Raw genomic sequence first — 24,802 nt, 5'->3', positions numbered from 1 at the left:
CTTAACCCCAGATGCCTGGTGGTCAGGGTACCATCCCCAGACCTCCCGTGTTTTTCCTTGCTGCGAGTCCGGATTACTCGAATACCTCTCGGGAACGTGCTGGGGGCTTTTGGATACTGCTAAATTTACAACGCCTGTTTTGGAAGGGCTGACCTGCTGCCACCTTCGGCAGAGAGCACTCCCTGGCTCTTCGTGGCAGGAAACGCTGCTGGGACAGCAGCACCCTGGCCAGGCTCACCACGGCCGACCTGCAGAGCACAGGAGTATTTCCCAGCTCCCAGGGCCAGCCTCCCCCCAGCGCTCCCAGCTCTGTCACGATGATGTCCAGCCAGATTCCCCCTCTCTCACCTTCGCCAGCCTCTGGTTCCTGCAGACCAGGGCAAAGCCATGCAATTTAGGTGTACCCAAAGACGATGCCTACTTACAAGCACTTATAACCAGAGAGCACTTAAGACTGCAACAGGTACAAGTGGAACTCTCTGTCCCTGCCAGCAACCTGATTTGGCAATGTTTCAGCTCATGCTGCAAATTCAGGAACAATTCATGTCTGTCTGGTCAGTTATTTAAGACAAGCAACTGGTTTGTGAGCAGTTGGCTATACACAGACCATTGATGCTAATAAATAAGGCTGTAATAGCCCAAAGTACTTGTACATGTGTACAGCTTCATAGTAGGTCTGCAGTATTTGGACTTACTGTCATTCTCTCCTCATGCAGAACTTTCCAGAAGACCTTCAACTTAGATTTTGCAGAAACATGTTGCAATTTGCTCCTAGCATGTGGCCATGGCACTTGTGCCTCTTCACCCTCTGTTACTACAGAAAGTCAGGTTCAGCACGGGAGGCCTGGTAGCTCTGCAAAGGTCTCCAAGTGGCAGAGGATCTCCCTTTTCTGGTGTTCCCCTCAGGTCCTATGCCCCCCCAATTTTCATTTGGATTCAAAGCACACAAAAAGGAGAATCCATAAAGTTGCAAGCCAGACTCATCCATGGCAATACCAGAACCTGGCTGCTCAGATGTCACAAATGCAACCAAGACACCCCAAGTTCTCCAAAACCAAGGTCCTGCCCAGCAGTGCAGACAACCTATGCACATCAAAGCTCCCAAGCATGCTGACCAGTTTTCTTAAACTCTTAAACTACTGTAACTTGAAACCCTACTTGCCCACAAATGCAGACATGGGGTCACGTTGGCTTTGGCTCTCACGTTACCACGTTAATGCGTGCCTGTGTCTTAATCACAGTGCAACATGGTGAAATTTTGTGCTGCTTTTTGGGAGGGAATGTTGACCTATGAGAACAAAAGGAAATCTCTGCACTAGATCTTATTATAAGAGCCACATTTTAAACTCAGTAGAGTTTAGAAGGTGTAAAAGCCTAATCCTTGCATATCCATACAGCTCTGTAGAAAAGGGTGTCCTCCTACTTGCACTTGCAAGTTGCTTCTAAAATCCCACCGATGTTGTAACTCATGTTTTCACCGTGCCTTTTTAAAGATTTGGAACGCTACACAGAGACTAGCCACAAACCTTTTTTGATGTAGGTGATCTCATTTGCCTCTTGCATTTGGCAACAAATGTGGTCTTGAAACAACTAGTCTTAAAATCTATGGGAATTCAGATAAGCAGGCATGTGCCCTGGCGTGTGACACTAGTTGTGGAGATACTCCCTTTCATTCTCAGGAAAAAAACCTTGTTGCACTTTTACAACTGGTTTAACAAGGTTGTTACCTTGCACTGGCGCTTCCCGAACTGCCTCTTGGTTGTTTGAAACATGGTTTGGAGCAGTGGGTGGTGGGAGAGATGGACACTCCTCTGTCCATTCTAGAGAGGGCAGAGAGGGAAATGTTACTCGTTTCACAACAGCACTACGAGCTCCTGCACGTACACACACTGGGAGTGTGGGGTTCAAGCAGAGGACACGTGAGAAGCATGGCAAGAGAGGAAACAGAGTCACAGAGAGAAGGAATAAAATGAGTGGGATGTCCAAAAATCAGTTCTGGGGGACTCTCTATGTCCAGGTCAACTAATCCGTCTGCTGGGACACCCTATCTGCCTCTCGAACTTGGGACTTGATTTGCATCTAAGTAGTCTCGACATTTATATGAAATCTATTCCCCACGGCACTCATGGCATCTAAGTAGAAGAACTAACGTTGCGGGAAATGGGGCTGCAGGAGGAATGTTGAAGCCTAAATTATTTTCCCCTTGGATAATAACTGTTGTGAAGTAACTTGGCGTGAAAGCTACAAAGGTACCAAAACAAACCCAAATGCCACAGGCCCCTCACTACAGTTGGGCTGCATTTAAAGGGAAGAAAAAAAAAAGAAAAAGAAAAAAAGAAAAGAAAAAAAAAAGGTGGTGGTGAGGGGAGTGTTTTAAAATAATGAAATTACTTCAAATGTTAGAGCTTGACAATCCGAAGCTCTTGGGTTAAGAAGTCTCTCATTCAGAGGGATTTCTTTAGTGCGCATGTAAATGCCCACTCCTCGTCCCCTTTGGTAGCCTGTGAGTCCCAATACAGACTGGAACACCACCAGCTACAGTGAGTAACTTGACGGAGCAGATTACATAGGAAAACATGCGTTTTGATTGTTTCTAGGAAGGTTAGAAACTTTTCAGAAATAAAGGACATTAAAAGAAAATTCTCTCCCCTTTAGCAGGGTGAAAGCTACTATGTTTAAGTGGTTATACGGTATAGATTTTCTCTTTTGCTGCATCTTACGTGAAGGGCATATGCAACCTTTCCTATGCACGTCATTTGACCTTTAAATGCTAAGGCCACAGAAGGAAGGACAAACATATTGGCATGGTGCTGCCAAGGCAAGGGAGGGCACGGTCCCTCATGAAAAGCCCAATCATCGCGCTTTGGTGGTGCCAACCTTCTGGTGGCTGTTGCTGCTGCTCAAGCTGTTTCTTCCTCTTTGCTTCAAGAACTGGGTTTTCATACTGGGTCTTCCGGTTGATGTGGCTGGAGATGAAACAGAGCAATAAATTAGGAAACCCTTTGTGTGAAAAGCAGGAATGACGGCCAGGCATGAAACTCCTCTGAGGAAAGGAGTACAGTACCAAACAAACCCAACAGCGGTGTATGTGGAGCAAGGCTCACCTAGTCGTGCCAAAAAGCATATTTAGGAAAACAAGCGGATTCCAGTATTGATATGATGTCTTGAGTAGGAATGGCTAATTCCTTCAAATACATTAAAGTAGTGATCTATCTGCGAAAAATGAGATTAAAACAGAAAAGGCGCTCTGTCTCATTGCTTTTTAAAAGACAGGCCTATATTATCCCTGCTTTAATCAGATTTCCAGAGGTGCAGTCACTCCCTGGCTCACTGAAATTAAAAAAAAAAAAAAACCAAACCCACAAACCCAAAACCCAACAACTGGTAACATCTATCAGCTATCTGAACAATGCACACTATTAACAGGGTGTCTTACAAATATCTGCAGGGACGCAGGCTATGAGTTGAAAAGCTGGGCTCTAAATGGACCAAAATATATTCAGAATCAGCCACCAGCAAATACTCCCAGTGGAAACTGGCATTTGGTGAAACTTGAGCTGTCCTCCTTGGAGGGCCATTAGGCAGCTTTTGACCCATATGAGATGTTTCGAGCCAATACCTCTCACCAATCTCAGGAAAAGGAAAAAAAAGCAGCCCAGCCCCAAACATGGCAGACAAGCAATGCGCTCCACGGAGGATTAACCATTTTATGAACCAAACAACGAACACCAGCCACAGATGCCAGGGCGCTGGTGGCAGGTCTGGGCACTCGCTGCAGATCAGATGAGCTGCTCATCAACTGTTCAAGAGCAATTTTTCAGTAGTGATTTTGCTACAGCAGAGGAGCAGGTAGACCTTAGGAAATTGTATTAGCTTAAAGCCCATCATTGTATCCAAAGCAATGTTTACCATTATGAACTTACTATTTTATTGTCTCTTGCCCCACGTGTCTTTATTAAAAAAACAAACAAACAAAAACAAAACAAATGAACAACCAACCACTTTTTCAAGTAATCACGATATCAGCACTCTAGATAGTTATGTTAAGAATTTTTTCTGCTAAAGATCGATATTAAATCACTGGAAAAATATTTAACTGATTTCCCATTTCAAGAGATCTTCAGAAAGTTAAGAACAAATAACTACTTTAAAAATGATATAAACTTTTTCATGATATGTTGTTTCTCAATAAAAACTATTATGCAATTATAGAGTGCCTGAACTGGAAGGGACAGAGACAAATGCTCAAATTATAACCATCTTGCTAGCTTCTAGATAGCAAATAAAATAAACTTATGTCTCATTGCTGTTACTTTTCTATTTAATTTCATCACTCAGGAGTGCTATAAAACTAACAGGCACGTATATATAAAGTGACAGGAAAAAATGCTGTAAAGAACTCTTGGCATGACATTTAATAGCCAAAAAATATTCTTGATGTCTTTGGTAAATAAATGTCAAGCCTTAATTACACAGTTTGCTAACCTTGTTTCCCTAGGCACAGATGGTAGGGTCAGAAATAAGCCAAAGCAGACAGAAACTGTATTCCATGTCTATTCTGAGGGCTATCATAAGCCATCCTACTAGACAGGAGTATACACATAATTAAAAATTCATTTTATGGGGTCAGTGATGAAACAAAACTCAGATCTCTGGTTTCCCTAGGGAGTGATCTGACATCTAGATAAAGAAGAAGCTGTTCCAATTCCAGAGAGAGTCCCATTAAACCTGTAATTCTATTCACAACAACACAGCCTGATGCAAGAACCTCTGCCGTGGCTGTTTGGTCACACAGGTTCATCCATTCCTCCTTTTGAGTGTCTTCTGACTCGTAACTGAATTGGTGGTCTGCTTTGCACACTCGCATGTTGATCATAGCACTATACGAAGGGGATCAAGCTCAGTTAATTGCACACTTGTCAATGTTCTCTGGATGGAGGTATTTTGTGAGGTGCCGGGACTCCTGCACACCCCAACCCCGGGGTGCTCCTGTCTTCCCTGAGCCCACCCCAGGGTGCTGCAGCCAGAGCCCACCAGAGGATGGAGAATGGCAAGGCAGGGCTGCCGTTTCCCAGCAAATATAGCATCACCCAGCCATTAAGGGGCCAGGGTCTCCTCCTCCTCCGTATGAGATACTACCAACAAAGCATACAGACCGCTGCCGAGGAAAGCCTTCCTCCACGCGACAGCCCCACCAGAACCGGAGAGCAGCACTTACTCTACATAGTAGACACCATATACAGGATCCTCAATTTTCTCCCAACCAGCAGGCAACTCTGGAAATAGAAAAAACATTACTGAAGCCTCCAATGCAGATTCTTCTGACAGGTAGCTGCTCCTGCTCTGCATGCAAAACTCATCAGTAGCTCAGACTTCACTTCAGATGCTTTTCAGAATGATCACAGCCTCCTTTTAAAGGCTGGCGTAGCACAGCCTGTCCTACCAGTGCTAGCTTAGCAAATCAGTAGGAAGGTGCCCATGCCAGTCGATTTTTGTTTTTTTCCATTAAATGAACAAGTGATCAATAAATTTCCTTTCTGAGAGTGCCTCAAGTACCCCCTTGGTTTCACCATCATGGGCAGAGGTGCCCTGGATGGAGCACTGCAGTGGAAGTCGATGCAGGCAACAGGCCAGAGGTATTTTAATGCCAACCGCTGAAGACAGGCAAGATTATGGCAAGTAATTGTAGCACACTAACAGAGAGACCACTTTTGTCTCCTGTACCAGGGCGGAGCCATTTATGCTCACCACTGCTGAAAAAAAAAAAGGTTTTTTTGACTCCTTTCTTAGGGATTTACACTGCATCACTCAGCAGTGAGCCCAACACAAAAGCGCATCTTGAAACAGGACAAAGTGAATTTAATGTAAACGCCCGGCACATGGAATCCACCCAAGTGGGGCTGGCACACACGGATGTATTTTGCTGTGTAGCACTTAATGTAAAAACACATATTGCCATAATCACATGTAACAGAGATTTCCTTTTTTAATTAGCATAATTAACAAAAAACAGTTCTGAAGATGAAATTAACATTTGGAAACGTATCCGCTTTTGTTCCTGTTCATTTTCTAGACTGCACATAGTACTTTAACTATAATTAGTGAATGTAATAAAATCACTTCAGCATCCAACTGAGGGTTATTAAAACTGTATGTATTACTTAAGGGCCTGATCCTTGTCCCACTCATTTAAACAATGTTCCCGTTGGCTGTGGGTACTGAAGTAATCATCCTATTAACAATACAGAGTGGTGCGTTTGTGTAATACTGTGAATCAGCTCGAAAAAAGGCTCTACCATGCTATGGACTGTGCAAGTGTGGTCCCACAGACTCTGCACATTCATTTGAATTAAAAAAAAAAAAAAAAAAGCCATTGTCAGATAACACAAGCTTAAATACCCCATGCAAAACAATTTCTGAAAATTTATCACTAAATTGACAAGACTGATAGTAAATAATCTGCTTATTATCAAATGCAAAGATTTATTTTCATTAATGGCATCAATTGCTGAGCCAATACAATCAACAATGGCCCATTAATTAGAACAAATGTAACTATCTAGTTCTGCATTTATAGACTTCAACTATGTCGCCATAAGGATAGAAATATCTCCAGACTGGAGATGAACAGAATCTATACAAACACACATGGACTAATTACTCAAAGTTTATGTTTGTGTTCAGAATTGGCTGGAGATCAGATTAAATCAATTTTCATGGTTTTTGCTCCACACGTCCCTTATTTGCAGATATAAGGTAGGTTTTCCATTCTTATTATTTTATCCTTATTGGGTTTAACATCTTTGGATTCCTTGAGACATAAGCAATTAAATGCAAGCCAGTGCTAACTTTTGGGCATGAAAATACTCCACAATTTTATCAGCAGATCGATCTGAAATGAATGCTTCAGAAACAGATATTCCTTTACAGTGTGCAAGTGTACCTGAGAAAAAGTTAGAAAGCTAAAGGCCAATCTTGAAAGTCTTTTCGCAAAGGGAACTCTCAGGTTTGCAAAGGAGTCCCGTATAGCAAAAACGCTGTGGGACTGGCTTAAAAAGTTTCAGTGCAATTAAATTAAGACCTAGGATGCAACCAGGGAAATCACAAGTTGTGGCAGCCATTAACTCATTGCACTATGGTGAGAGCAGAATGGCAAGGAGACCAAGCTGGGGTGGAAGAAAAATAAAAAGTGAATGAGGGAGAGGAGAAGTAATGCACAAATGCCTTAAAATGATTTTTCCACAAGTTTTCCTGCCAAATATCTTTTGTCTATTTTGGACTATTAAGTGTTTTCTATTTTTAAAGTTTAAACAAAAGGGTTTTTTTGCTTTTCTCCTGTGCACAAAAGGTTTTGCTATTAATTTCTTTTTTCTTTTCTTTTAAAGAATTTTCACAGAGGGTCAGAAAACCAGCACTTTCCTAACCCCCAAAATGGTATTGTGCCAAAATCTTTCCAGTTTTCTATCTCTGCAGCTTTCCATTTAAGGAACGCTTCTCTATGTTTTTGGAAATAACAATACACAAAACTGCAGCTCTCAACACATTTCTTGTTGATTACGTAGATGCGCTTTCTGACTTCTAAAAGCCTCTGAAAGTTCTCTAAAGCAAAAGGCAATATTCTCCACAGTCATGCTGCACAGTCTAGCTTCTTAGAGGCTTTAAATTATTCATCTCTCCTCTCTACCTCTCCTGCCAAACTGAAGATGACCCAGAGCATTAGATTTTATCACAAGTATGAGATTTCCAAAAACATTTTGCATCATTAGGAGCCTTAGTGAGCCATATGGTTTTTATTTTGGCACATCCATGCAGCACTCTGCAGTCTCAGAGCATTTGTCAGCAGGTAAATTCAATGGACAAATACCCAATTTTACACTTTTAAGCCTGAGGTAAATACACGGATTCCTACTGAGATGCTCTTGTTTAGTATCCTACCCTACAGAGGGGATGGATGGATTCTTAAAAAAAAACTTCCCCAACTGCCAGCTATTTTAGTCGCACCCATCCATCACTAAAAAGGAGCTGGAGATGACTTCAGTATACTCAGCTCTTACTGCTCCCTGTGAGGCCAGGAGGATCTGCACAAGCGTATGTCAAATTCTACTCTAAAGGTTAAATTATTGTGTCCTTTTGTACAACCTTCTGTTAAAAAGAGGTGACCTATTCCTCCATATTCAAGCCACCTCTTTGGAAAACAAGTTGTGCAAATGCTTCAAGTTTTAATTTTCTTATATTTAGAACAGAAACTGTTGATAAACTAAGGAGCTAAACATCTGGCACCAAGCAGTTTATACTAACCACGAGTACGGTTAATGAATAGGCCATAAGTTTTCACGCTCCCTCCCTAACGTTGCTGCAACCAGCTGAACCATTTGAAAACATCTTTCTTTACACTGCAACATTCACAAATCCCCAAAGTATATTGATGGGCTGTGAGCTCAATAAAGCTTATCTGCATTAAACCAAAGGGAACATCTCATGATGTTCCAGCAAAACACTTGTGTATGTAAGTGCTTGCAGAACTGGGGTCAGGCTTATCAATTAATGAGTTTCCCTGCATCTATTTTTTCTGCTCTTCTCTTGCATTAGATTCTCGTATGAGACTGAAAGAACCTCTCTCTTATTTTAAGTCACCCTTTGTGAAGACCTTCATGAGAAATCTTTGCAGGTTGTTGGTGTGCATCCACCTGCTTCTGATCTTACTTGGTCAGCTGCTGATTATTTGTATGAGCTGCGTGTACTGCTAATGTACCACTAAAGCGATCGCATTCTTTTTTACATTGTCAGTTCTTTCAAATTCTTGCACTAAAAGAAACTAGGCCTCCAACATTATTCCAAGCATATTATCCAGAAGAGTAGTTCCTGGTGTAGTGTTAAAAGTCCACTCAATAGCTGCTGGCTGCTGATGCCGTATCAATCACCCAGAAGCAGGAAGGAGAATACACTTGCTTGCAAGTCATTACAGAAACCAGAGGTTAATTCTCTGGTAATACAAGCCTCCAGTATGCAGAACTATAAACTGTAAATACAGTCTTTTTTAAAAGCAATAATAGACCTAGTGGAAATAAAATCCTATGCAACCTCTTATGCCTTTCAGCTTTCCAAGTGCACTAGAGCATAGCTGAACAGAAATAACAACTACCTCCACCATCAGTATAAACAGAATAAGTACTGCTGAGATTAGATATCAAGACAGCATTCTTCACAAAAAGATGCAGCAAATAAAAGTGTACCACATCATTGAAAATCATCTGTTTATAAAATCACCTACTGAGGCAAAATTTTCAGCTGTTTCATTCACAAGCTCAGCAGAAGCATCCTATGTAATACTTAAACTTTCTAAATCACACTTTGCTTCTCTTGTTTGGGAAATGTCTGTGGCCCCAGTGAAAAAGCATCATTAGCTACTTGATTACAACTTTGGCATCTATAAGCTTTTTCGTGGAGCCAGTGATGCCAGTGGAAAAGCCCCTGACTTCTGTGGGGTCCAGGAGGAAACAACCTCAAACAAACTTTGCAATATTAAGGCCCTCCAGCTTTCTTCAAACTCTGAATCAGTAAGAAAAACACTAGATCTGAAGCAAGGGGAAGATTAACGCTTTGTGGGCTAGGGAAGTTTCGCTGATAAATTAGGCTTGTTGAAATAAAAAACTGAAAGATGCAAAATGATACAAAGGAGAAAGTAAGTAATTAAAGGCTTAAAACAGTGTGGTTGAAGTCAAACATCAAAACGAGAGATGGATGATTTACCTAGTTCACTGTCCAGTTCCTCCGTGTGTACCCCTTCTTCTCCAAGGGAAGAGCAGTAAATGAGACAGAAAAAATTAAAAGAAAATTTCAGATACCAGCACCAAGCAAGAAATTCCCTACAGCAAACAGCAGAACCGGCACTAATTTTCTACAGACCGAGCCCAAGCTTTCCATTTATCACACTTTAGTGATCAGAATATTGATGGATCTGATGTAGGTAATGAAAGAACTGGTTCTTGCATTCTCAAAATATCTGTATCAATTGACTACTTCCATGCCACGGTTTGATATGGCAAAGTAATACATTTGTGTTGTTCTCACTGTAGTGATGCTTCTCCCTCAGATCTGTACGGTCCAACCTTCGCAATCCGTTCTGTAGAGACACGGATCTATCAGAAGGCCAGACCTGAATACTAATGAAGAAATCTGAGAGAAAAACCTTGCATCTAAATAAGAACTAATGTAGCAAGGTTTTCAAGAAAGTACATAAATTTATGTGCATACAAGGTCCAATTGACTTCACTGTAACTGCTCAGATGATTTAGGAGAGACATGAAGCGAAGCGCCTTGTTTCACTGGAGGCACAGGTCCACCCCGAAGTCCAGATGCACTGGTGAAGCATATACAGGAATGCACCAGTTTTAGCGAGGCACCTGGGACAAAGATCACATAATTTTTCAAAGACACAAAGCCATCAATATTCACTGTTGCTCCATTTATCATTATCTGCTCCATATTCATAAGTTAACAGTGACACAGATGATTAAAGTATTGCTTAGCCTATAAATAATAATAATGCAGTCTGAAAATGAAAGATGATGACAAAACCAGAACAAAGATGGTAAAAACAGTCTTGGACCTAATACACTAAAGTATAAGCCACATAAATGAATGATAGAAGCAAACAGATGATGTAGTGTCACAGCATTGCTTTTGAAAATTTGGACACCTAAAAAACCACTTCCACAACCTGTTTGCAATATATTCTACCAAAGCAGTTGTTTAGGACCGTTAGCATGAAATATGAATTGCAGTTTCCTTTGATAGCCTAAACAACTGGAAACGACCAAAAACTTGTCAGGGACACGTATCCTGATGAAGAAAAAACACAAGGCAACTGCACCCAAACAAATCTGAAACGACATCTAACATTTATAATAACCACAAACAGGATGACATCAAGCCTGAAAACTCACGCGCGCACACACACAACAAACAAAACAGAGGAGGAGTCCCACTGACTTCAGTGGAAATACACCCTACAGTGACCCTTGCCAAAAATGTCCAGCTTCTACGATGGAGTAAAAATAACCTTCTCTCTTCTTCGCGCTCACATTGTTTTCTGAAATATAATTATTCTTATGTGCAAAGCAAGATCGGAGCAGCCAAGCAAAACAGTGCAGTGCACGGCTGTACCTACAAAGCAACTGGTTTAACTATTGAATGTTTAAAATATTCATTAATGAGAAACTTAGTGAATGAAGTGAAGGGGTGTGGGGGAAGATGAAATTAGCTGATTCCAGGGACCTGACAAACAAAAATGCCACTACTCTGCAAAATTATGCGTTTAATTACATACAAAAATACCAGCTGTATGTTTCTAATCCCAATAAAATAAATTATTCCCATGTTTGTTTTATAATTGCTAAGAGGACAAGAGAAAGACTTTCCCTTCTGCGAGGAGACTTACAACTGTTTAAGAGAGGAGCGCAGCCCCCGTTGTTGACTCATCCTACCAGCTGCTCCTTGCCCTGGCTCGGAGCACAGCGTGCGGCAAAACGCTGACCCGCAGCGGCACGCACCGCTTGTTGGCATCGCTGGGGCTATCGATGTAGTGGGAGTCTTGCTGGTAAAGAAAGCCAGGCCAGAAGTTATGCTTCAGGGAAAACTACCCTCTGAAAGAGGAAAGCTTATGCTAAGACTTAGCAACCTCCTCTTTTAATTGCCAGCAATGCTTAGCTGCAAGGAGGAAGGAGCTTTGCCTGCGTATGCTGTTATTTAATTTTGCTCCAGTTCTGATTACCCACTGACATATCCATTTTTAGGCGCAGAGCAAGGCCTTCATTAATCCAGCTCCCTCTGCTCGCTCCTTAACAGATGATGCTAGTTGCTAAGGATCTGAAGCAGGCGTCAGCTCGGTGTGCTCGGTTTTTGCCTGGGCTTTGCACATCCGTGTGGTTTAGGGGTACGTTGCATTGTCACTAGGAAGTTGGTGACCTGCTTCATCGCAACAGCAAAGGATGCGCAGGCAAATTCTCGCATCCTGCAAAATCTCACATGTGAAAGGAAGCAGAGGTTGAAAAACTGCATGTGCAAAAATAGTAACAGCAGTTCTGGAGGCCAGATTTGAACCTAACAGTAAAAAGGGATTGAGTTGATTCTTTTCAGAAATAAAATCGTAATTCTTATTGAGTTGACTCACACCAGTGGGAGGTTAATCATGAAAACTGATTTTACAAGGAAAGCACCAACACTGACGAAGTAAATCCTTCCATTTTTAAGATATGTCTACCATAATAGCACTGTGTTAGCCAAATTTTGCATTAGAATGCCATCACCTTTCCTGGTCAGTAGACTGAAATTTCCATACAGGTTTTCCCAAACATTTAAGTTATTTTCATGTGATTCCTTTTTTCTTCCAGCATCTCCTAAAGGATGCAGGGAAAGAACCTCCTTTAACAGTCCTGCATTTGGCTGCTCTAAATTGGACAGTGGCTTGCATTTCTAACATCTCAAGGAATACAAAATTACATCAGTGTAAATTTTCAGTGGCAAAAATCTACACTTTCAAATGGAATTTGTTTTCAGCAATCATAACACTAAGCAGACTGTCAGAATTTAATAGTAGAAGTGAAGCAATTGAGTTTTTTCTGCTCAAACAAGGAAATAACAACATAACTCTTTCAATTCATGTAAAGCAGGTGGTTGAAGCGTAACACAATGGAGCATGCAGAGACTCAAGTCGCTTTCCTCCTACACAGCAATCCAATGAGCAAACATGTTAGAAAGCTTTGAGTCTTGTTCAGCATCAGTGACTATTCAAATGCCTTTGCAAAAACACCGGCCTCTTACTTCTAGCACCTCTTTGATTTTTATTAAATGATCGGCCATCTCAATAGCTATTTGACATACACAGACAGTGATTTTACAACATAACAGATATTTTCTCTATGCACTTACTAATAAACCTTTTTAAAGTATTTCTGAACACAGATTATTGGAAAGGGGAAAAGGAAAGGAAGAAAGCTACCTAGAAATGAATAAATACATTATTATTTCACTATTTTCAGTCTCTTACCATCATCTTCACATTCTTCTAGAGGCTTCTGCTGTTTGTTCAGGCACCGTGGATCTAGCCAAGATGTTGTTTTTGTGTTATGGCTGGAAACCAAAAATGGAAATATGACCTTTGTTAATAAAGCAGAGCTGAAGTATCAGTGACATAAAAGTATATATCCTCTTTATTATTCAACAGACCTGAAGGCATAGTTTTGCTTCAGAAGAAACAGCATTACAATTTGATGTTTTGCAAACTAGTCTACCAAATCACAAGAATCTTGCATTGAAAACATAAAGGTGAAAAGTAAAAATATACAAATCAGCATTCCTGACTGGAATGATACATGTGACAGCTGCAATATTATACTATCAATTTCCAAACTTTTGTCTTTGGTAGTTTATTTCTTAATACCAGGAGCTGTCTCCAAGCCATTTGCCTCCTGACAAAAAGACAGAAGTTTCCCTTCCTCTCTAAACCACACAGTGGTCTTTGTTCCTACAAAAGACCTTTGACATTTGTCTAGATTTGACCCAAGCATTAGTCAAACCCAAAATTTCCAGTGAAAACTTTTTAATTACACAAATAAAAATGTTCTGTCAAAGCCTTTGATGGAAGTTGAACAGCTTTACTTTCAACTCTTCCTTTCTACAAGTCCCCTGACAGTATTGCGATGCCAGTCCCAGCGGTGGAGGCTGCATAGTAAACAGGCTTAAAATACATTTTTCTAGAAATTATTTTCTCCCATCATTTCATTTGCATATGCAGACAATCTTGTAATATAACAACTCTTCTACAACCTGATGTCATCTTACGCATAACCTGCAAAGATATCCCTCCAGTCCCCGAGGTATCATTTATCTAGCTTAGCCTTTAACACTGCTTAACAGTTTTAAGTTTCAATACCATAGTAATGCTATTTACTGCTCCTCCAAGGTCTCAGAGAGGTTTACAAACTTGACCTTAGCCTCACAACAGTCTCATGAAGCTGGAAATGCCGTAATGAGGGCTATGATCCCTGAGGAACTAACAACCGACCAGCAAACTTGTGTTTTACAGCGAGAAGAGGGGACTGCCCTGCTCCTAGGAAGCGAGTGTATAAATAAAAAGTCCTTGTTTTACACATCCTACTACCCAGCCCTCCCAAGGCAGGATGAGCAAATGTGTTTAATCCTTTTGTACGCTTCAGAGCAATTAATCGCCAACTAGAAAACTGAGTGGCAGAAATTCAGCAAGTCGGGCAAATTAACGGCAATAAAGCAGAGGGGTTCTGCCAACTTATAAATAAGAAAGTCTGTAGTCTAGCTGAGAAAGAGGGCGGTGGGAGGAGAGCAATAGAATATTTGCATATTTCTTGCAACTTTGTCTCGCTAACCAAAGGCTTATAACTGTAGTTTGTGAAGGCACAGAAAATTTAGCTAAACACCATTCAGATCATACATTCAGAGGGACAGGATTGTGCTAGACCTGTAACACGCACAGATCTACAGGCAGGATAATGAGGGACTGGGATACTTTGGGTAATGAAAATCCCAATTAAAGCACCAGAGAAAAACATCTCAAGAGCCAAATTGCTTCAGCTACAAGCCATCAGGATCGGTTATCCGACATGCAGCTCTGGCCCCACTGGACCTGTGCTGGTTCTGTGCAAGCAGCTCAGATGTTCCCATCCTGTTCCCTTCAGCACCCTGACTTGATAACCCAAAGCGCTATCGATGACGGTACAGACATCTGAGCCAGCTTGGGTCCACACAGCTCATTAGCTTGCTCTCTTAATTTGATACAAATCAAACTAAATTGTTTCTAGGCTGAGGGTGTCCTTAGAATTAATAGAACTGCAGTCATTCAGTGCTGTATCCACACTAACACGTTCTTGCACAAAATCACCCCCGATGCGTATGTATCCTCAAAATGGTCAATCTGCGCTGCAGGGAAGGAAGCAGTTGGAGTGCTACCAGATTTTTCATGTCAGACAGACAGTTGTGTATGCAGGCTACGTTTTTCCACCGCATATATGATTCTCCTGCAAAAGGTCTAACAAATTATTTAAGGTGCTAGTCCTGCATTGCTAAGAGAACACACACGCACAAGGAATATAACAGCCACGGGGATGGGTTTGGGGGAAACTGGTGGCCACAGCAGAACCCCTGGCTGAAGCACGTGTAAGGAAGGACAGCAGGGGCCAACGCGGGGACAGAAAAAGGAGGAACTTGGGCAGCATTTAGCTCTCATCATCTGTCCTCCTCCAGGGGAGGAAAATGGCAGGCTGGATGGGCTATTACTCAGGCTGTGTTATATACATTAAAGCCAGAAAGCACGTCAAAGAATGAGGCACCCTGAGGACATAATGAGGGGCAGAATACTGTGAATACTGTGCTTGGGATAATGAACACATTTTGGTATCATCTGATATGCGGCTGATGAGAATTTGCATTGTGCCTTCTAGACTTTGGCTTACACTAGGGGGTTGGTGGAGCCTCTTCAGGTAATTAAAAGAGCCCTGGAACATGGCCTTTTTTTACAGCAGCCCTCTCCCAGCTGGTGAAGAGCTGCTGCAGTGCTCTCAGTTCTCCCAGCTCCTGAGATCATCATTTCTGACGTGTTCCCCTGCCATTGCAGCCAAGGGAAAACCTGCTCTGATGAACCCTTCCTTGGTCCTGTCCGAAAGTCCCCTCTCCCGATGATGGAGCAGGGCTGCTCCTCTTACTGCCCTAATCCAGCAAAATTCTCCGGAGTACCAGAAGGGGCATTAGCAGAGGACGTTCTTCTGTACTCACTGGCCACTGGCTTCTTCTACACAGTCGGAGGATCTCAGTTTCCAAGACTGCAGCAAACAGACCATCAAATCCAAAATCAATTCCTCACGCCCCTCCTCTACTTAGGCAGCTAAAGGCTTGAGTTTCAAAAGCTAATTGAATTTTAATGTCTAGCTAAACTCTGTGCAAGAAATCTCTTCCACTAACAGGTCCCATTTTATAAGTTACTCCTATCTCAATAAATCTAGACAAGTATAATTAGAGACTATTATTTATGGCATGAAAAAATCAATATCGTCATAAAACTGCTGACAGCACTCAGCTCTTAAGCAAAGACTGCAGAGCAGGAGGTACTTCTTTTCCAAACTTACTGTGCCTACTGTGCACTGAGCTGTGCCTTCTGCAAACCTCTGGAGCATGTTAACACGTTTGGCCCATTTGCTCTGACGAGAGGACAACACACGAAGTCCATTCCCTGGCTCTGCTACCGCCTCAGCACGTGACCGGAGGAATTCTCTCTGCTGCATTATGCACAGGGGTAGGCTCCAGAAATGAAGCCTCAGCCTTTTCAATTAGGAGCTTTCATCCCACCCGTGAAAACAACTGGCCCATATTTTATAAGAGTCTGTTGCTTTTGTAACTACCCTCATAAAACAAGCAATTCCCTCTGCCTTTGAACTCAGGAGTAATTTGGATGTTAATCCAATCAGGAAATGCAAAACCCCTTCAGAAGCAGTAAAGAACTTGCAGCTTTGCAACATAACTCTATACACTAAATATTTAATACACACACATACACACACAAAAAGCATCCATGGAGGTTTACTTATGCCCAGAAAGAGAGGGAGAGAGATGGAGTTAGAACAAAAATGTGCTTTACTCTATAAAATAGACTTCTCCGTTCTCGGTGTAGGCCATCTCCCAGTTTTCCGGCAGAGGACCTAGGTTATCCTCGGCAGAAGGAGGTAGGTATTGAGGGAGGTTCTGAGATGGTTCCGTGGTGGGAACGTTGGTGTGGTTATCAATCGCGGACGGTGGGGCTGTCTCTCTTAGGATATGCGTATTATGCTCGTCTTGGTCACCAGACTCTGCTGTAGAATAAACAAGCACAAATGAAATTGAAAATCAGTCTTTTTCTCCTCCCATTTCCTTCTCCGGGTTTATCCTTACAGTTTTCCTCTCCTTGCTTTTTAATTTGCAAGGCACAGCAACAGATGAACCGAGGGCAGAGACTCTGCAGTCTTTTTGCCAGCAGGGACGAGCTTGCTTTGCCCACACACACTCTGCCAGCCAGACCCTCGCCAGCGCAAATCAGAAGCTGTGATCAGCTCCTGTGTTTGCTCTAATAGGCCCTGCTGAGGTACCAAAGTCTTCCAAGCTGTCTCAGGCCCCGGCTCACTGATGTAGAGGAGTTCAATGGGCTTCTGAGCAGGCTTACAGGTTCACTCCCGCAGTGCCAATTGTAGGATAGGGATTAGGAGAATTAAAATTTCCTGCTTGAAGAATGATCAAAAGGGGAGATTTTTACAAGTGCAGAAGGTAGCCAGAAGCTCAAAGTCAACAAGCTAATGGTGAACGTCTTTAGTGCAGTGGGTTTTTTTAAATTAAAAATTAAACATCAGAACTACACCATGTGTCCACATGTTGCTGCTCACTGGTGCCTGTTCTAGCTGTCTGAGGAGGTTTATTCCATGGCTCATCACTGTATCTTTCCAGTCAAAGTCACTCAGGAGTATTTTATGATGTATCTGGCCATTGTCCCTCTAAGGAAACATTTCTGATGCTTATATCTATGCAGTTTGGAGACGAATCCATGAAACACTGCTGCTCATTCCCTCCACCCCTAATCACAGTAAATGCTCTCCACAACCAGGTCTGTGTCCCCAACTCCTTCACAGAGAGGTTTTGGCAAAACCAGCCAAATTCTAAAATTATCTCTGTGTCTACCAAAGGGATTTCCTCTGTTTGGATTCTTGCAGGTGTTATAAATCAATGGCAGTACTTCCAAATCTCCTGAGACCACCAGTCTCCAGTACAGCCAGCAGGCAACACACTCAGTAAAAGACAGAGAGATCAGTGTCATGCTCTGCAAAGTCCCCAAGCAGTGGGACTGAAAGGGCTTCACAGCCAAGACCTCACCTCCGCTCTCCAGACTGGAAACCACCACGGACCTCCTCAACTCACAGCCCACAGCCTTGGTTTTTTGGAGGGGCCCTTAACTACAGCTCCTGCATTATTTCTAGTCTGCGTGCTGCCATTACAAAATGACAAGATACTGAAAATAATAAACTAGGAGAAGAGGGAAGAAAAAAGATGTAGACTATACCAGTACCCTCAGCCGCCTGCTTTCTAGCCTTCCTGGTATTCGATATTTTTAGGTAGAATATGACAAGATAAAGAAGCATGAATGAATCATCGCCAGCTTAAGACTGCGAGTGTAAACATGCCAAAGTCTGGAAAACACAAGTCACCAAGAGGTCTTCTAAGGAAGCAGGAGCATTTTAATATGGCTAGCACACTTTACATGCGAAATAAGCATAACGAATCACTTTGGTGTATGAGAAATAACTCTTTTCTTGATTCTGTGCCCATTTAATGGAGGCAAGGGGCCAGGGTGTGATAACGTTGTGACAAATGAGCTGCATCTTCCAGTATTTCATCTTGTGAAGGAAAACAAGGAAGAGAAATGATGCTCGAGTTAGTTCAGGGGCACCAAACTGAGACAGGCGGCAAGGAGGTCAAACAGCATCTCCCACCAGCTTCTTCCCAAAATCAGATCCTGTGACAAGGGGTGAGGATGCTGCCATGTCACAACGTGTGAGGAACCACCCTCAGCGCGAAACTTTGTAAAGGAGCTGGTAAGCAGAGACAGAAACTCCAGCCTGGGAGGGATTAGGGCAGCCAGGAGTGATTTGGGTTGGAAATATGTAACAGGTAGCAGCCGAACAGAGCACAACCCTCAAAGCCATTTGACGGTTTGGCCCAGAGGGGACCAAAACTAAATGTCAGCCTAAATCCTTTGAAAGCTCTATACAGATGGTAGAGCCAGGACTTTGGCAGGTAGGAACTGGCATGACGGCTCCTATGACTCACCAGAGGCTGGGAAGGAAAATTGTCGTGGTGGTAGGAAGCGACCAGAGGACAAAGGACCTAGTGCCGGTGATGGTGAACGCCTGCAGCAAGCAGCCGTGAAAGGCGTGAAGGTGTGGATAATGCTGCTTGCTAAGTGCCTACCTGAAAGGGAGCTAGGAAGATTAATTCAGTGCTTGAAACTGAGCTGAGGAAGTAATGCCCTAAGCGCTAACAAATACTAGGATTGCGGACATGGGGAAGAGTTCTTGCTCCACCGAGCTTCACAAACTTCCAGTTGATTTCTGTGGAAATTCAACTGATCCCCAATAGTATTTTGCTCTGAATCTGTCTGCACAGCATTTGACTTTAGATTGCAAAAGTTTACAGTGATCTTTCAGCCAATGCTCGATGGTAGCCACGGTGGGACTGAGATCTGTGTTCAGCAGGATACGAGGCCTTCACAAAATAAAGAGCTTACATCCATGCTTCAGACCTCATTCCTGCAGCAAGCAGCCCTCAATTTGCTGGAAGGTACCTTGGAGAAGAGGACCTAGTATTTGTACATCACAGGTATCTCTAGATGCAAGGAAGGGAGGACAACAACCTATTTATGAAGGAGCAACAATTAATTTCAAATGTAATCCTGATTGAGTCATTTCATACTGTTTATAACTGTCAACCACAGCTCAACTCTTCCTTAAACTCTCTGGAACTAATGGATTTGAACTTCTCCCCATTTTTTTGTCATCCAGCAAAATCCCACAAGGCCTTTTTAGAAGACACAACTGTGCATGTGATTGTCCACACCTGGACATCTGCCATTCAGGTGTTGTTGGCCAGTTCTGTCTGCGATTGACAGCTTTGCAGGAAACCCATTAAAAACAAAACAAAGAAAACCCAAAAATCCCCCTCCAGAAACCTTCCCCATGTATCCTAACTGATGGACCACAATATTTTTGTTTTACCTGTGAAGCTACTGCTCATTTCAGGTACATCATCCTCTTCCTCATTCTCTGTATGCACTATGCCAGCATTTTGCATATCATTGTAAGACTTGGTTCGCTTTGGAGTCGACTGCTTGGAGCCAGACTGCAGGTTTTGCAAAGCATCGGTGGAAGTCACTTTCCCACTGAGGGGCTGGCTGGGAGGCTTGGGCGTTCCATAGTAGTTACCTAGGCAATAGAAACACATTTGCATCTTCAAAAGGGAAGAGTTTATAGCAGCAAGATTTCTATTTTATTTTATTTTCAGTTCTACCGAAATCTCTCTCTCCCCACAAGTAATTAAATAAACAAACTAACACACGCCATTCCCATTTGGGGGTGGGGGAGCATATTTCATTTCTCGAGCAGACACGGAAATATTTCTTGCCTTTTAAGTTATTCTTGTTGAATCTAAAAGGAGAAGCAATGGTTGCATTGTTTAGGTGCACTGAGCGTACAAGGGCTAAAACAAAAAGCAGTCATGGTGAATAGCAAAACTTCATCTAGTTACATCTGAATTTCAATTAGTAGCCTTTTTACATGTGTGCACCCACACAATGCTGTGGCAGATCTGGAGTGAGCCCTGCAGAAAATAAAAAATTCATGACTGCTATCACCCAGAGAAGTGATGAAAGGCTCGATGGCCTGCTTTAATACACAGGTTCTTTTAGGGTGGATGTTGCATTTAAAAAGCAAAAAGTATTCTCTCTCTAAAAGAAAACTTTGTCAAAGGAGAGAAAAGGAAAGGTACCACGTAGCACTGCTTTCTTCAAAGAGGAAACTCAGCAGTTGGGTCAACTTGGGTAGAAGTGAACAACCAGACCTTAAAGCAAAACTTGAAGGGACAAAGAAGCACCCATAGTTATACAAACGCACAGCTCTTGGCAGCCATCACCAGATGTGATGCAAACAGTGCAAAGGGCTGGGGATGCTTCATTGTCATTTTAAGTGACCATGAAAGAAATACAGAATAAGTGCAGGTTCATTGATGCCAGAACCTTGGAGGTATTTCACTGCTCCTGTCTCACTTCACCTCAAACACCACAGCAGAGCTTGACTTGCCCTGAAACAGCTCCACAGGAACCTCAGGTCTCAAATGAGTTCCCGCAGCACTGGGCATTATAGGAATTCGGGCCTATTGCAAGGGGCATCTTTTACTTTTTATACAACGATCTGTGATAGACAACAGTTTTACATAAAACTCTCCAAATTTTCCCTTTCAAGAATTGTTAATTTTCATTCGCCACCTACAAATTCCAAGGGTGAACTTAAAAATTCTCCCTATACTCTCTGACATGACAAAATATAAAGGATGCTCTCCCATATAGCTTTGTATAAACCCACGTGGGGGTGCATGCATATAGCTGCAGCTGTGGCAGCGGCACAAAATTCTTCTCTAAAATACACATGTACATTTGATTACATTCTTCACCTATATCCATAGGCTATGTATAATCTGAAAGCCTTTTTTTTTTTTTTTCAGTTTTTCAGTACATAATTACATTATGTGTTTAATATCCATTCCCCAGAAAGTGTACATGCCTCTGTGTTATCCCTGTTACACTAGATGGAAACCACATGCCAAAGGCAGATTGTGCAAAGGCACTTTAGAACCTCATCTGTGCTAAAAGATTTTTTTCATTTATATTTATACATATGCATGCGTATTTTTGTTGCAGAACTCAACACCATTCATACACCGAGATACGACACTGAGTTTAAAGTTAGCCAAGCAGCTCTGCATTGACCTGCCCCACTGCTGTGCCCAGGAGTTCCAGCTCACCCAGCGCATTTCATGCTGCTCAGCCATCACACACTTGAGGTTCAAAATGGCATATCATTCTTTCAGTTTGGAAGTACTAGTTGTTTGTCTCAACTCCCGTTTAGCTGACTGAATTGCCTTTCCCATTAGATCATCAAAGTCCCTTACAACCCTGAAGCTGTGCATGTTTTCAGCTTTAGGGTAAGGTCACAGGGATCAGTGCACGTCCTAACACTGGCAGATCTCAACCTGTGAGTTTGGAAGGTCTCTGGACCCATCAGGAGCAAGGGAGACCAGGAATCACCCTGGCTCAGGCTGGCAGAGTCCATTTGAGAAGACCACTTTGGACACACGTTGCTATCTTTCACCCTCACTGCCTTCCAAGAGGAGAAAAAGTCCTTCTTACAGAGCTGAGGCTGAAGTCGGATAAGCTCCTATCTCCACGCACTTCCAGCCGGAGTACTAGGACAGCAACACGTGCAGGTTTGTCTTAACAAGGTGTGTTTGAGCCTGTATACAACATCGTGGATTCAGCTCCATAGGAGCAGCAACACTCCGAAATGCTTTCATCTTCTGTTCATCATTTCAGAATCTTAAATGTACATTGATGCATAATTTATAGGGAAAAGGAAATTACTTCTTCTGGAAAGAGTCTCTAATGGGGATGGAGGCTCCTAAGCAGGTTGCAGTCTCTGCTAGAGAAATGATTCTTATGCTCTATATACTGCAGGACTATTTTATATAAAAAGAGGAGGAACGGGGGAGAGAGAGTGCAAAGGGAAAAATACAAAGGTAGGTGGGCAGAGAAAGGATAATCTACACTGCTGCCATCCTATCCTCTTTGGCATTTCTTCCGAAGAATGCTGCTACTTTAGGGTTTGAGGGTTTTTTGTTTTTCCAGACAAAATGTATGTTTTCTAAGGATGTTAACTGCTAAGCAGCGAGATCCACGAGTGTGCCATATACATGAGAACAGCTTTTATTTATGGCACTGCACATCACTCTTTTGTGCAAAATTTCATTCGGGTCTGTTGTAAATGGTTAAATCTTTCTGCAATGGAGGCAACAAAGTGAATGAAGGGGATATATAGATGTTGCTAGTGTGGATTTTTATTTCTCCTGGACAAGAACATAGCACAGATGTTACCATCCCTCCTCCAATTACAGAGAAATACATGATCATATCTTTGAGGTTTGTTCCTTTTCAGTTCCTCTAGCAACAAGCAAGGCTGGAGTTCCTAGCAGTCCATGGAGAGCTGTTCCTCAGCAGAAAAACAGGCTTCTCTAAAGTATTTCAGATTTGCTTACACCAAAATCATTAGTCACTTTTCAAACCAGCCATGGTTGTTGGTACTACTATTAGTGAATAATTATTTTCTACCAACACAGTGTGCCGCCTTAAAGGATCCTACAAGTATATATGAACACATACAAAGAACAAATATGAATTTGAAACTGAGCATGGCTCTGCTTGTGTGGGTTTTGTTTTGCAGAATATGGGAAATGCAGCCACTGGGGCTGAACTTTTCTTTTTCCTCCACAGGAGGCAGATTCAGCCTGAGTCAATGTTCCAAAAAAAATCACAGCTCTTCCTTCAGATTCACACAAGAACATACAGGTTTGGGAAACAACCCAGCTCGTGATGAAAAACTGCAAAAGAAAGCTCCACGTGGGCCCGGGCGTGGGGGCAGACACACCATTAGGAGGGGCTGGCACTTAAAATTATCATCAAAACTCATGTTTAATCCTAGAAATTAGAAAGAGAAAATATTTACCCTGTGACTCAGAAATCCAAACGTGCACCATTAACAACCGACAGTGAACAGCCCAGCAAGAGTTTTAAAACACTCAGACTCGACATCATTTGTTCAAATTAAATCTGTCAATGTTTATGAAAAAACATACATTTAAAAATATGCTTTAACAGTGTTTTGTGAGCCACTTATAAGTCTAAAGAAGGGGCTAACTTCATAGCCAGTGTAATTTGTACTGAATATCCAATCAGCTCTAATTATTAACAGCATGTTACATGTGCATACACAAGCATCTGTCATCCCAGAGGATCCCAAAACATTTTCTGAAGTCAGCACAGTAGTTATGGCAGGAGTCCCCGGGGTGCTGAGCTCAGGTGAAGCTCTGCAAAACTTCTGAGGACTGTGCCCCTAACGTGATGTCTCAAAGCTGGCAAAGAGCAGCCTGTCTCCCAGACGAAGGAGATTTCTTGATCAAGACAGCAGGAAAACCTCTACTTTTCTGTGGAAATGCCAGTTCTGAAGCAGCCAGCATGGCAGAAACGGCACTTTCCCATGACCGATTCCTACAGGAGCCAGGCTTCTAAGCTTTACCCTCTTCTCAATCACATTTGGATCCTGCCTACAGCAACTGAATTAATAGCTAATAATGCATTCACTCAGCAGATGCACATACCATTAACTGAATACCTTGTCATCACCTTTCACTAACCCTTATTTTATTCAGTCCCTTGGTGCTTACAACTTATTTAACCACAACCGAATTTTGATGGCAGCTTTTGCAGCCAAAGCCATGACTTAATCCATGCACTGTAAAGCACCACTCAGGAGAGTGCACAAAAATAACAATAATAATGAAAAAAAACCAGAATAGCTATTTGGAATGAGCTGATTTCTTTTCATCTCCTTATCTCTAAGTGTCGGCAGCTTACACATTTTAGCATTGCGCACAGTAATTAGACTTCAGTAACAGCTAATCGCAACAATAAGACAAGTTCTCATCATCATAACACTTCTTCCTCTGCCAATTCAGGCAGTGATCATAATCACTGAAAGCAATCTATAGCAGCTTCTACCCTGTCCTGCAGCTTATTAATTAAAGCAATGCTGTCAGCGAAAAGAACTTTCTTTTTAAGTTTTAGAAACCTAGTGCTAATGGAAAATTTGTCTTATAGTTCAAAATAACAAAACATTCTTATTAAATTCACGGACAACCTTCAGTTGTTTATGTGATCTGGAATTTGAAATGTAATTCACAAAAATACACCAATTAGCTACCCTTAAGTAAAATAACTATGAATCTAATCCATAAAAACTTTTACCAATCACTATTCAATTTGATTCGAGTTGAAAGGAGTCCATCCATCCAAGATGCTGTTTCTGGGATGGGTAGAAATGCACAAGAAGAGACACAATCTAAAAGGTTCTGAAGTGGAATGGATTCAAAAGTA

The 24,802-nt window shown here is 42.1% G+C and overlaps 1 protein-coding gene across 24 annotated transcripts in view; it reads right to left on the bottom strand.

Moving 5' to 3' along the window:
- MAGI1 (membrane associated guanylate kinase, WW and PDZ domain containing 1) overlaps positions 1–24,802 on the bottom strand; it is a 357,068-nt gene that overhangs the window by 59,128 nt on the left and 273,138 nt on the right. For 12 of the 24 annotated variants that reach the window (XM_075053339.1, XM_075053338.1, XM_075053323.1 and 9 more), the window contains exons 4-10: positions 19,821–20,027; positions 16,664–16,874; positions 13,049–13,131; positions 9,751–9,789; positions 5,219–5,276; positions 2,878–2,966; positions 1,728–1,820 (exon numbers count right to left, since the gene is read on the bottom strand). In XM_075053339.1, the coding sequence (XP_074909440.1) occupies positions 1,728–1,820; positions 2,878–2,966; positions 5,219–5,276; positions 9,751–9,789; positions 13,049–13,131; positions 16,664–16,874; positions 19,821–20,027 (780 nt within the window). The remainder of the gene's footprint in view (positions 1–1,727; positions 1,821–2,877; positions 2,967–5,218; positions 5,277–9,750; positions 9,790–13,048; positions 13,132–16,663; positions 16,875–19,820; positions 20,028–24,802) is intronic. The other 12 variants (XM_075053345.1, XM_075053340.1, XM_075053341.1 and 9 more) reach the window with 4 other exon arrangements.

The sequence above is a fragment of the Buteo buteo genome, chromosome 21 (assembly GCF_964188355.1).
Source record: "Buteo buteo chromosome 21, bButBut1.hap1.1, whole genome shotgun sequence".
Taxonomy (NCBI): Eukaryota; Metazoa; Chordata; class Aves; order Accipitriformes; family Accipitridae; genus Buteo; species Buteo buteo.
This window is presented reverse-complemented; position numbering and strand designations above follow the sequence as displayed.